Below are 14,913 nucleotides of genomic sequence, written 5' to 3' on the forward strand. Positions count from 1 at the left end.
ATATCTAAACCTTGGCAGCTGCTGTGGCCAATTGAAGACAAAAATGAAAATAAAAACATTTATGTAGAAAAACAGATTGCATTTTTCTATTCAAACACGTTCATGCACTTATACTTGTCTGATCTTCTCAGAATAGCAGCAGCAGCAGCAGCATCAGCCAAGAAAAAGTTATAATGGGGTTATTGCTGACTGCGAGTGTGACTGTTAGTGTTCATAAAGAACACTGCATGGCGACATTCATGCATGGATCATGGGACAGCTACAAGCTTTTATCGAAAGACATGTTTTAGCATGTTCCAGACACAAAGCTTTAATTAAAAAAATAAGCACGTTTTTGTTTCATTATATATATCTTCAGTTTATAGCTCTTTTCGAGGGTCCCAATCATTGATAATTTTTTCAGTCTAAATTATATTGACTTATAGACCAGCAAGTTTCTACTATAACAAGTGGTGAATAATTGCCTATCTTTTAAGTATTCTACTACAGTCCAACTGAAAACCAGTATAGCAAAGAGCTCCATAGCACTTGTTGACCCCTATATACTCCTATACATACATACATACATACATACATACATACCTACATACATACATACATATATATATCGTAGGCTGGTAACAAAGGCATGTGATAAGAGAATAACGAGGAAAAAACAAAGGCATTACTATGGTGGGGTGCATGTCAATATCAAAAAAATGAAATAACATGATGACAATTAATAACACATGAAATGCAGTTTGATTTGAACGCAGTCTAGAAAAGGATCGAATCATATCTTAAAAGGATTTCTGACCCAGACATAAACCATGTTTATGTTCTTGTTCATGCACTTAATGAGCTCCACCTACCATTGATCTATTGTTTATGCTTACAGCAAGGAATAAGCATTAAACAAGGAGTTGTAAAGTGGGTTCAACTTGCGAAAAGTACCCATCATGTCCATCTTACAATATACATATATATGTGTGTAAAATCTCCCACATGCAATGATACAAAAGCCAAAAGAGATGTTGGTGAACATGTTTACGCATGTTTGAGCATACTATGGGATGAAAAGATTTGCTGAATTGTATCAAAACACTAGCAGCCATTCATGACGTTTACACACTGTAAATACAATATTACATATACATAGAAGATGGTCCATTTCAAATAATTTGTAGTTTCACCAATTGCTCACTTGTACCTTCAGATGCGTGCCCACATGCACATGCATATGTGGGTTGAAAATCAAGCCAACAAAATTGGTCTCTTTACTAAGGATGATGGTTGCAAGTTGCAACTCATGTTTTGACATTTTCAATTAATGCTGATACATGTACACACATATGGCCATGCCATTTTTTTTAATGAAATTAAGACAAAGAAAGATAGCAGGAGAAGCAGCAGTAGCTTCAGACAAGAAAACATGGCTTATTTATTTCCTAAGGAGAGATCTTCAGCGGAGCGGCTGAAGATAATTTAATATTATTCTTCATGTCTTCCACATGGGTGGATTGTTTTTTGAATGTCAATCTCTGTAATGATTGTTTTTCCAGGATTTGCTCATGCATGCACCAGGGCTGCCAAACATTGTTAATGTTCATACAACAGCTAGGTTTCAATGTCCTTAAACCTGTTTTCATGGTGCGGAGATCATTTGGTTAGGATATTATTGTCTTTGTAAAAAGAACCTTTCTAGTGTATGAAAAGCCATTGAACTACATCCTAGTTTGAATCCACTAACCCACATTAATGAACAGTCACATGCATTCCACTGGATCACTAAAGATCTAAATTGATTGAAAAGGGTTTAAAAAAAAAGTTGTGCAGCTTTTTGTAAATGGCAGGATAGCATCCATATAAACTTCACCATTCAATTTTCAGAATATCCCAAAGAAATGGCCAACATGATTGAGTAGGCTTATAACTCTAGACCAAGTGCAAAAGAAAAAACCCAAAATTGTTAAGCATGAGTCGGCTTTTACTCACAAACAAAACACTATAAGGGCCCAAGTTTAGTTCATTGGCCTTTTCTAGACACAGCCCACATGCCTTTTACTCTCTTATACACCCATTACATAATCATCACATTTCCCTTAGGTAAATTACTAACTTCCTCAGTTATGTACTTCAGATTTGAGAAATTTACCTTCAACTCATGCTAATTTATTTTCTATTAATGTTTCATTTATTTTGTGATGAGAATGATGAATTTGTTAATCTTTGGGTATGATGATAACCACCTTCCTTTTTGTTGTTGTTATTAAGACAACCAACCACAGTGGCTAATTTTAATTTAAGTTCTTTATAATTTATAAAATTTTAAATTAGTAATGGTGAAATTATATTTTTTCCCTTCTCGAAATAATAAAATTTAACTTAACCCTTTAAAAATTATAAAGATATAGATTATTAAAATGATAAAATTATATTTTTACTATCGTAAAAATATACAATTCAATTCCGTCCTCTCAATAAATTCAGGCTGCGCCACTGACCAACAATTAAACTGCATTGACTTAAAAGTCAATAACCCTGTTTACCCAAAAAAAAACCAATAACCCTAATTCAATAAGAAACTATAATTGACGAATGGATTAGTTTTCACCACCATGGTAATGCAGAAACGAATTGATTTGGGCTCAAGATCAAGATCCATTTCGCATTTTAAATAACTCCTTTTTTTTCTTAAATTATTGTTTTTTTTATCATTTTAATCAAAATATTACCATTAATAGCAACGATGAACCATAAGAATACAAATGTATAGAATTAGGGGTGCGTCAAAAGGGTAAGTAGTGACCTTGTCCTCCCTCGACTATATGGGAGAAATGACTTTTAGGCCTTCCCAAAAATTAAAACCTTAAATTTAAGCTTTTTAATTTAGGCTTTTCATTAAATGAAATAATTACATTTTTGGTCTTATGCAAAATTATTAACTTAATTTAAGTTGCTTAACCTTTTTTTTTTTAGTTTTCGCTCTTCCAAAATTTTATAATTTTATCTCAGCCCCCTAAACAAAATTTCTAGCTTTGCCCTTACATAACATATAGTACAAATGATAAATAAGATACTATAAACTAATGCATAAATTATATGTATGTAGAATAATCTTAAAAGAAGAAAAAAATAAATGGACAATAACTGCAACATAGGAAGAATTTAGAAAAAAATCTAGAGATGCATCACCTAGATCAAACAGTTGAAAATTGCATCTTAACCCTACCGTTATCAAATCAACTTAACGATGAACTTTGATAAACCAAGAAACCCATCGCATCAACAATGCACAAAAAGCTAAGTCTAGATAACCTATTATTTTCCTTATTATCATATCAAATTCCAATTTTACGTAATCTATCATGATAAGACCCATTGAGAATATTTCTCAATAGATTTGGCAACACCCTTAGATTGGAAAATCTCATATAGATACACGTTAAAACATGACTAGAAATTAAAACTAGAACCACTACAACTTTTAGAGAAAACTGAATGGAGAAACAAAAACTAGAAAGTGTAGATAAAGAGCATGATAATGTGAATTAACATTAAAAGTAAAAGAAAAATACTATTAAAGAAACAGTGACCAACAAGCAACCCAAATGTCGACACTATGGCTGCGAACAGAACAAAAATTTGGCTTGAAAAGTTGAACCACTAATGAAAAGTTATTTTGTTTTGATAGATATTAATTTTCTAAAGATATATCATTAAGTTGGAGTACGAGGAATATAATCCACTTTGTCAATACACCGACAGGTATTAATACTCTAAAGATGGTGAAGTTTGATGAGATATTATAATTCCATTTTATGGTATTAAAATCGTATTTAAATTATTTCTAAGTTTTAATACATTTATTATTTAAATAATTTAAATATTGATACGTTCCTTCCATGTTGATGTCATTTTAGTTTTTATTTTCATTTTAGTCATGTATTAGCTGCATGATATTGATAGCATTTTAGATTAGCTTCAAAAATTTTCAAGTAGAATGTTTGAGAGATTTAAGAAGAACAAAAATTGTTCAAAATGCATGTCTTTGGATTTAATATGAACAATTTTTTTTGTTTAATTGGTTTCGGCATTTGTGCTTGAATGGATCCATTTAATCAACAATTAAAATAATATATATATTAATTTATCGTTCATTATGTCACATAAAATTTACATAAAAAACATAAATTTATCTTTTAATCAATTTAACTAAAATAAAAGAAATTAATTTTCAAAAAAAAACATATTCGATAATCAATTTAATAAATTCTAAGTCACCAGCTAGTTTTAGGTTGCGCTGTTGTGATGCTGCAGTGGGTATGAATGTATTAATTATCAAAACCAAACCTGACTTTCAACATTTGCCCCACTACCTAATTTATTTAAATATATGTTTCCCCCATTAAAATGAAGATAATTTAAAACTTGGGTTGATTGAGCATCACATTCACCTAGGGAGCTTTTTTCAATTGCCTAAAGACAACTTTAACCTAAAGGCAGATAACTAGCTTCATCAACATGTTATTCATTCATTTGCAGCACCCAAATCTAGGCATGACAATGGCACATTCTTGTGAAACATATGGTTGTAGCTTTTGGAGGTGTAAAAATAGAACGTCGGTAATGACAATATATCGCAAAGAAAAAGAAATAAAAATAAAGAACACAGATTTTTACGTTAAAATCTTTTCGGGAAGAAACTACGGGCAGGGGAGAAGAAAATTCACTATATCGAATTTGAATGATTTTAAGAGGAGTTTCGACTACATCTATTTATAGGTTAAAAAAACCTAATTCTAATCAAAGTCAAATATATTATGCTAATAAATACTAAATTTTATAGAAAGAATATATATTTTGTTTAACTTGACTTGCAAAAAATCTCTTAATATCTGGGTCACACAACTCTAACAAGATGAATTAGGCAGGCTTATCTGGTATATGTTCTGACTGTTCATCTTTCCCCATGGAATTCTTACTTTACAAACATGTTTTTCTGATGCAAATTTTGGAATATATTATGTTATTCCCGTTTTGAGCATAACATAAACGTTATGGGTTGCATGATTTGTGCAAACAAACAAGTTGAGAGCCTAACTTGTTTTTTTATTTTTTATTTTTTTGCCTGTGAAGGGATAAATTGGAAGCTTGCCTAATTTCAATTACCAGCAAAGCTGGTTTCTTTCAAAACTATTAACTTGTCCTGCAGATTGAAGGGACGAGGTGGGGGTGACTGGTTGGGTTGGGTTGGGCTTATGGCTGCCATTGAAACCAGCCAACTTCAACTTCTTTTCTCTGCCTTACAATATTTTATTTCCGAATCTTTGACTTTTCCTTTCTTTATAATATATCTCAATTTTATTACTAATTCTTAATAGTGGAACTTGTTTTTCTTATTTCTTTCTTCTTTTGCGCTTTCTGCTTTCATTTTCCAATTTTGTATTTTTATTGGAAATTATAATTACCTTTTGGTTTCATGAATTCAGTTGAAAAACATAAAAATTTTAAAGGAAAGGATAGAAAGACAAATTTTGAAATATTTTCTAGTAAAATAAATTAACAAAGGGTTTAAAAAATATCCACTTCAACATTATAGCAAACCATAAGTTATCTTAATGAATTTTAAAATTTGAAAATGTACAAATTAAGAATATTAAATTAAAGTCCCATAAAAATATTAAGAATATTTTGCGGTTTGTATGGAACTTTGGATATAAGATAAATTAATTTAATAATAATTATTGTTTGATCGTAATTAAAATTCTAAAATTTAAACTAAAATGATCAAATTAAAATTCAAAGACTAATTTCATAACTTACACATAATATAAGAATCAATTAACAAAAAATACCCATGTTTTTATCATTCTAATCAACAAAACTAAAGACCTCATATTATTATTATCTTTATCTTTGTCGTGGTTATTATGGACAAACTCCTGGAATATTAAAAAATATGACATTTTGATTCCAACTAAGAGTTTGATTTGATGGTTTGTTTGTTTTTTTCTCTCTATGCTTGAATGTTTTATGGGATTTTGGAAATAAAATATTATTGTTTGGGTAAGATTGAAATTTTAAATTTTAAAATTAATTAAATTAAAATTCAGCAATAACGAAAAGAATTAGAGTTCAATCAACAAAACTAAACAACTCTTATTATTATTAGTATCATTCTCATTATTGTCATCATGGTCGTGGTTTTTATGGACAAATTTCTTGAAGACTTTAATTAATAGTTTGATTTGTTTTTTATTTCTTTATGCTTAAATGTTTTGCAGGTTTTATGGAATTTTGAAAATAAAATAATTTAACTTTAACGATTTTAATAATTATTATATAGTTAATATGAAATTTTAAAACATATAAATTCATAAATTAGGACCAATAACTTCACCCATGTTTTTATCATTCAAATCAACAAAACTAAAGACTCACATTATTATTATTATCATTACCATTATCGCCATTGTCGTGGTCGTTGATGGCAAACTAATAGTTGGATTTGATGGTTTTTTCTCTTTTTCCTTAATACTTGAATATTTTGTTGTTTTATAAATTAAGATAATTTAACTTAAACAATTTTATAGTTATTGTTTAATTAGAATTGAAATTTTAAAATTTTAAAATAATAAAATTAGAATTTATATATTATATTTATAATTTACAATTTACACATAATATAATTTTAATCAACAAAACTAAGGACCTCACATCATCATCATCGTCATCATCATTGTCGTTGTCTTTGTCATGATGGTGGTGATGATGGTTGACAAACTCTTTTAATATAGGTGAATGTATCTAACAGACTCCTCTATTATAGGAATTTGATCAAATTAGTCCCTCTACTATTAAATATATCAATTTAGTCTATGTACTATAAAAATAATCAAATAAGGCCGAATTGAAAAAAAGCTAATATTTACTGTTTAAAAGATATCATTTATTATTTAACGAAGTTAATGTTTTAAAGTTTTTATGGTTCTATAAATGAAATCTTTTGTTTGGAATTGAATTCAATTGAGAAATAAAATCATTTTCAAGACATTTTTATACATAAATATTAAATCTGTTGTAATTAAGACTTATTTGATACTTTTTAATAGCATAGGAAATAAATTGATCCATTTGATAATAGAAAGACTAATTTGATTCAATCCCTACAATAGAGGGACTAATTGAATATTTTGCAGTATTTATGAAGCTATTGTGAATTAATAGGTGATTATTATTACACTAGAATTTTTACCAAGGGATTTAAATAATTAAAACTAATATTTTAATAATTTTCAGGAAAAGCTCGAGTTTATCATGTTGGCCTTTTCTTTTGAAAATTAAAACAATAAAAAATATTTTTCCATATTTTTAAACAATCATGTATACAATTAAAAAAATAAATATTTTAAAGAATATATATCGATACCACCACTATGTCAAAGCGACATCAATAATTATTTCTTTTAAAACGATATGAATACATGATGATTGAAAAAGAAAAATGATAGTGGCGTCAACCAGACACACTATAAAAAAAATATCTCATTTTCATAACTAATCTATTCCTCATACCATTTTTGTATTTAATCAATTTTATAAAAAAAACAGTATAGCAAAAACATATTTCTCCCATGTGATTGCGTCGTGCATTCCACGCCCCACAAGTGCACGTGAAAGGCTCATGGGGGTTTTCTTTCTTTCTTTATTTAGGAATAATACCCAAAACTTCCCCTTTTAAAATCATTCAACAAGTTCTCCTCTCAATCTTGAATTTCTTTTTCATTATTCTTTATTTATTATTTTAAATTTTCTAGTTGTAGCAAATAAGTTGGGTGTTCATCCACACCTATTTTATTTGATTTTGACATCTCAAAACCTCTCATTTTTTAACTTTATGGTTATAAGTGTACATCAACCTACATATAATAAAAAAAAACATGTCAAAATTATACACATTGTTTGGTTTGAAAATTTTCTCCATGACTTACGGAATTTATTTTTATTTATTTGGTGAATTGCAGATAGCGACTAACGTGACTTGAACCCAATGAACACCTTTAACAACCATATCAATTCAAGGAATTCAAGGAATTTATTTATTTTAGTATGAAAATAAATATATAATTATATTAAATTCAATACTTACCATCGTCAAAACTCTCTTGATTTCGTTCCAAAAGCCAAAAGGTTTTGCATTTAGTGATGTGAAAATAAATTCTTTTTTCTTCCTAACATGTGAGAGATTAGGTAATTGGAAACTTAAATGTGTTTTTTTTTTAGTTTTCTTTGAGATAAGGAAAGAGACCTTTGTTTGAAAAATGGTACCTAGATTTATACCAAGATTAGCAGGTCCTCCCATCCTTGCAAATTCCTAAACTTTATGATATAAATATTCAATTTTTTTCATATAAATATATTTATAACTTCTATAAAATTAATTATTCAATTTCTAAAAGAAGTTAAAAAGAACTCATATATATATTTACCGTAACAATATATTAAATTTATGAATTAATACATACAGTATATCTATCATACGCACAATTTTTAATTAATTTAATTTGTAATTTTTATACAATCACAAAGAAATTAAATAAACCTAAACTTTTAAAAACTCTATAAAATTTAATGATTAAATTTAAATAATTTATTAGAAATGGATAAGTATTAGGTAATAGGTGGGTAACAAAACGATGTCACATTCGATCTTAAATTGTCACGTTTATTGTTTGGTTGAAGAATGATATGGTCCAAAATCATGAGATTGGTTTATGATGATGAGTTGATTTCCATTTTTATTTGGCCAAAACAACAAAGGATAGCCCCCATACGGGGGCCTAACGCCTTGCATAAGTTTGAATTCAATGTGATCACATGCTTTTTCTTACTTGCCACTCACGGAAAAGTTTTCAATCACCTTTAATTTTGGGTAATTTTAGATACACTTTTAGAAATAAAAATTAGATTACGGAAATTTATAATTCTTGGGGTAAAGATTTAAACAATTATGTAAACTCATTTTAGTCCTTCTACTAAAATCGATTGGAATTTAGTTTTTTACAATTATGACTTTTTTATAAAAATAATAATTAATTACGAAAATAGATTATTTACGAAAATGAGTTGTTTTGAACAGTCCCATTGGTGCCACTTGACACACATGTGGCACCACTCCACTTTTCCCCCACTCATCAGCCTTTTTAATAATAAGAAAATTTTTGATGTCACCACTGTGTCAAAAGATATTAGTATGTATTTTTGATAAATACTTGAGAAAATACGAATATATTAGGCAACAAAAAAAGAAAAAATATATTTTTTAATGGGTACTTCCTGACAGCTTAGCAACACCATTTTATTTGTTTTTAAATTAATCTTGGGATGTGTAGTTTTAATTCTTCTATTTTTTGGTTTGACTTTCCATATTAAAATCTAACTCGTTTAAAATTTGACTGACAACTTAAACAGGATTAAAGTTGTGGTGCCATAACTTTCTTCTCTTTTATTCCTTTCTTTCTTTTTCTTTTCACGGTGAATGCTTCTATTTTTTTTTATTTTATTTCTTTTCACGGGATTCCACTCCTAACATCTTAGAGTTTTTTTTCCATTTTCTTTTTCTCTTTTCATTTCAGGCGACTCTTTTTTTTAAAGAAATATATATATCGGTGTTGCCTCACACCAACAACATCAATTAAAAGAAAATTTTACTTTGATTAATGTCACTTGACACAGTGGCTGCATTATTTAATTTTTTTTTGTTTTTTCACAGATATACTCGTATTTTCTTGATATTTTCATGAATATTTTTAAAAAAATACATACTAATATCACCTGACATAATAGCAGTATAAAAAAAAATTAAACTCTTGATTGTCTAATGATCGGGGAAAAGTGGGATGGTGCCGCCTAATACACCGGTAGAGACTATTCAAAACAAGCCATTTTTGTAATCAAATTTTTTTTTTATTTTTTGTAAAAAAATCCAAATTATGACCGTGTTACATTACAATTTATCTTTAAGTTGCTGAAAATTTAGAAAAAAAAATCATCCCCAATCAATTTCCCCATAACCCAACTTGACCCATAAAAAATTTAACCATCCCAAAAAAATTATATATTTTTGAACTATTGTATGGTTGAAATAATTTAGACTTGACGGTGATTTAGATTTTTATGAGTCAAGTTATGACTAAATGGTATATTTTAAAATCAAAATCAATTATAATAAAATAAAAGTTCAGATAACACTAATACAAGTACAGCAAGACCAAAAAATACAAAACAAAGACCATCAATAAATTTCCAAAAGAAATCTCCAAACCCATTTCTCTGTCATTAAAAAATAATAAAATAAATTATACAAATAAAAATGCTTGAAAAGAAATAGTTATTTCTATTATTATTATTTTTTAAAATATTATATAAATAAATATCAAGTACTTATATTTAAAAATTAGATTCAAGCTTTAAAAAAGTATTATTGAAATAAAAATTTAAGTGAATTTTAAAATAAATTGAAGTTAGAGGACATAATCTCATTCATAAACCCCTATTATCAAGCTTAATTATTGGTATTATCTTGAAATTATTAGAAAAGCAGCGGCGGCACACACAACTGGAAAGCCCAAACATCCCAAGCAAATCAACTAGTCATAATCGCCCCTGCAACTTATTAAAAAAAAAAAAGTCTTTTATTTAATTTTTCGTTCTTTTTAATTTTTAAATTTGTATTTTTATCAAATCATTCTAAAATAGATAAAAAATTAACATTTGTTAACTTTACTTACGTAACATACATGGGATTGTTACGTAGATGATACATCAATATTTTAATAATTAAATATTAATATATCATCTACGTGTATGCAACGTTAGCAAAATTTAAAAAATTAACATTTTCATTCATTTTAAGATAATTTGATAAAAAGTGCAAGCTTAAGGTTAAAAGAGACAAAAATTAAAAGACCAAATAAGTCATTACGTCAAATAAAAAATTGGGTATACCATTTTTACTCCAAATAAAAAGAAAATTAAAAAGAATGCATGTTCCACGTGTTTAAATTAAAATCAAATATCTTCTAACTGTTATATTATTATTTTATAAATTATTTATTTATGTGTATCGTTGTTGTGCGTTACTGTGTTTATTTAAACATTTTGAGAAAACGTTGGTGCCCACCGCTAACGCAATCTCACTTTATATATATATAGAGAGAGCCTTTGCTCCTTCAACTATTCCCCTCCCATCCGTTTCTTCTTCGTTTGAAATCCTTACGGAAACCCCAAATAAGATGAGGCGAAACTGCAACTTGGAGCTTCGTCTCCATCCTTCTAGTTATTCCGGCGGCGACCGGTATGTACTTCACTTTCTTCGGTGCTGCATGTGTTGTTTTATATAAAATGTTGGTTTATACATTGGGAGAAGCGAATTATGTTACGATTTTTTGAATTTTTTTTTTTGTTGATGATTGAAGGGTGGAAGAGAGCAGTGAAAACCCAGAAAATCAACAGCAACAGTTAACGATTTTCTACAATGGAAGAGTTTGTGTTTGTGATGTTACAGAGATCCAGGTATTTAATATTTAAATTTTATTTCTGTTCTTTATATATACTCGACATATAAATCCAAAAAACAAAGCGTTTTTAATTTTGAAAAGAATTCCATGCTTTGCGTGTTGTACCTTTTTGAAATTCATTAAAGTAGCGGCGGCGACTGTGTTTTCATGGCGACAAAGTTGCTTCACCCAAACTCTGGGAGTATAAAAAATAGATATTGGGTTTAATTTATTGGTTGTAAAGATTTGAGAGTGAACTGGGATGGAATTTGGGCAGGCAAGAGCCATTCTTATGATTGCAAACCGAGAAACGGATGAACGATTAAGGACTCCGAGGTCGGGATCGGGACCGGCTTCACCGACGGTACACTCTCAGATAAATAGTCCGAATAATGGACTTTCTACAAGCATGAAGAGATCGCTTCAACAGTTCCTCCAAAAACGAAAGAATCGAATCCAAGCTACCTCTCCTTACCATTAATATATGTATCCTTTGCCATTTAGTGTAATTGAAGGAATGGATCCCATCTTTTTTGGCTAGCAATGACTACTAGTAACTATTTCCATCAAAGGAAATTGCCCATCAAAGGCTTTTTTCCCATTTTCCTTTTTTGTAAATTTTGTATGAAATACGCTAGTAGCTAGCTAGCTTCATGATCATCATGTATTTTTACATTTCTTTATTCAATTTTTATTTTATTTTATATGGATGCAAAAACAAAACCTTCAATAGGGTTGGTCCGAAAATTGAAGTGGTCAAAAGTAATTATAGGGTCAATGTTATAGTTACCTGATGTTTAGTAGACTATGGACCTCTATTTCTGCCACGAGTTTTAAATGTGTCTTTGTAATTGTTTGAATTTTGATACAACTAATTTCCTTCTTTTCTTTTTAAATATTTTATTATCTTATAAAAAGTTGGGTTAATTTGTACGTATAAAGTTTATAAACCTTGTGTGTTGGCTTCCAAGTGTGGTCTAGGTTTGAGTCGCGTTGTTTATGTATTATATTTATTATTTTGATTTTCTGTGATTTTATACATAAAATTTCAATTTTTAAAAATTATTAACAATATTATCAAAATAAAATTATTTTATATTGCATTCACAAACTATTATATAATTTCACATTTTTAGTTTCTCTATTATTCAAAAGAGAAAGTAGAAAGAATAATATGAAAGTGTAATTTCATATTAAAATGTGTATTTTTAGTCTTAAAGTCAATTTCTTGTATTAATTTTGTCAAAAAATTCAATATGGCATTTTTTCCTACGAGAAAACCCCAATCTCGAAAGACCTCGATGCTCATTCAACCCTGAAAGCACTGCACTGAAAAGGCTACCCTCCTCTCTTAGATTGAGATGCTTACCAACCAAGTACTACTATTACTGTACATACAGAGGGGGAGAAGCACTAATCAAAGTATATTTCGCCTAGTTGAGCTTTTTTGAGTGTGGCGAGGTCTTGAGAGGAAGATTTAGGGTGAGTTCGGATGGGCGGTTGGGTGCGGTGCGGTGCGATGCGTTGCGTTGCGTTTAGTTTACTTTTTGTCTCACGCTACAGTGTCGCTACAGTATCTAATCTCATTGCCACCGTTGTTTTTACACTAACCGCAGGTAAACACACCGCCCATCCAAACCCACCCTTAGTCTCGAATCCAATTCAATTTTTAGTTTTTTTCCCTTAAAAAACAAGAGACTATATTTAATGGATGGAATATCGATGGTTGAGAAAAAATAATATTGCAATTAGTGGTAAGAAAGAGTGTTAGGGATGGCTTGGTTGGAAAGGTCCACAGTCGGTAGCATGGACTCTAGCTAATCATAGCCCCCCTCATGCAATAAACATGGAAAATCATATAAATAAAATAAACATAAAAATCTTTGTTAAAAGCCGACTTCATTCTTCAAACACAACCCCACAAATTATTTTATACATACTTTTCCATATAGTAAATTTATGTTACCATTCAAAATTTACTTCCATATATTTAAATAAATTTAATATTTATCAATGGAGTCTTAGTCCAATTAGTATTGATATTGTTATCAGTGTAAAAGGACGTGAGTTCGAATATACTAAAGTGTTGTCTAACACGTTTGCGAATAAAATAAATAAATAAAAATAAACATATATAAAATAAAATATAAATAGAATGATTTATGTTTAATTTGTCAAATATGAAAAGCAATCAAAACCGTAACAAAAGTTGAAATCAAAAGGGAGAATATGGTACTTGGAGAAACGTTGGTCGAATGTCTCACAAGATACAACAACAACAATGATCAAAGCAGCAGCACCTCTACAGTGATCAACGAATGAACGTTGCATTTTTCTATCACTGGAATGTTGAAAAATATGGAGAAGAAAAAGAAGAGTTTTGAGAGCAAAAGACATTATTAAAAGTGCAGAAGGAAGTAGGTTCGAGTATATTGAAGCGCATTATTCTTAGAAAAGGTTTATGAGTAGTTCTAAATATTATATAAAAAACAAATATCACGAACCATAACACTACACTCGTATGAAAAGAAATAAAAAAAATGATATTTGAATTTCAATATTTATCTTTAAATAAATTTAGATTTAAAGTTCAACATCACTTAGTTTTTTTTATGTCTTGATTACGATGTCGTTATCTTATATATAAAAGACTAAGTTCCAAAAATGTGAATTGTGAGAATGTTGTGTGGGATCGAGATGTCACCTTCAGTTTCGATGTAAAATGTCAAAGGAAACCACCACGAAGCTGTATGTGTGAGATTGAGAAATTTGATAGAATATGTGAAGAAAGAGGGCGAAATGTCATCTACGTTGGTCCGATTATGCCAATGACTAGAAGGGACGAAAGCTCTCAAATAATTCCAACATTTTTTAGATTTATTGATTGTTTGTATATATTTTAGGCTTTATTTTTTTTTGTCTCTCTTTTTAACTGTAATTAGCAAAATAATTATGATGATTAATTTCACATATATTCGTTTGATTATATGTCTAATCATGATCTAATTTAAGTGTAAATTAAATTTTGGATCATATGTATAAAAAATAGTGTAAGTGAAATTTAAAGAGTGTTATTTCTTTTCTTTTAACACATCAATTCTAAGTTGTTTATACGATAAGTGCAAACATGTTTAAAACAAATGTGAAGTGTATCGAGGCCAAAACAACATTAAAATATTTGGGGACTAATTTTTTTATGTTAAAATAGATTAAATTAAATTATTCATTTTTGGGAGAAGCCAATAATGCAAAATTTTCATTTAATTAGGGCTAAAATGGATTAAGTTAAATTTTTAAGAGAGGCTAAAAAGAGTTGTGCAATTTAACCACTAGGCTCATGACCTTAGCTACATCTCTGGTTTCAAATTTAATC

At 28.9% G+C, this 14,913-nt stretch overlaps 1 protein-coding gene across 1 annotated transcript; it reads left to right on the top strand.

The window, feature by feature from the left end:
• Window positions 1-11,147: 11,147 nt before the first annotated feature.
• Window positions 11,148-12,244, top strand: LOC105778565 (protein TIFY 5A). The gene is made up of 3 exons (XM_012602290.2): window positions 11,148-11,338; window positions 11,460-11,556; window positions 11,818-12,244. Exons 1-3 carry the CDS (start codon window positions 11,277-11,279, stop codon window positions 12,019-12,021), a joined length of 363 nt encoding a protein of 120 aa, XP_012457744.1. The 5' UTR covers window positions 11,148-11,276; the 3' UTR covers window positions 12,022-12,244.
• The last annotated feature ends 2,669 nt before the right edge of the window (window positions 12,245-14,913 follow it).

The sequence above is a fragment of the Gossypium raimondii genome, chromosome 10, assembly GCF_025698545.1.
Source record: "Gossypium raimondii isolate GPD5lz chromosome 10, ASM2569854v1, whole genome shotgun sequence".
Classification (NCBI taxonomy): domain Eukaryota; kingdom Viridiplantae; phylum Streptophyta; class Magnoliopsida; order Malvales; family Malvaceae; genus Gossypium; species Gossypium raimondii.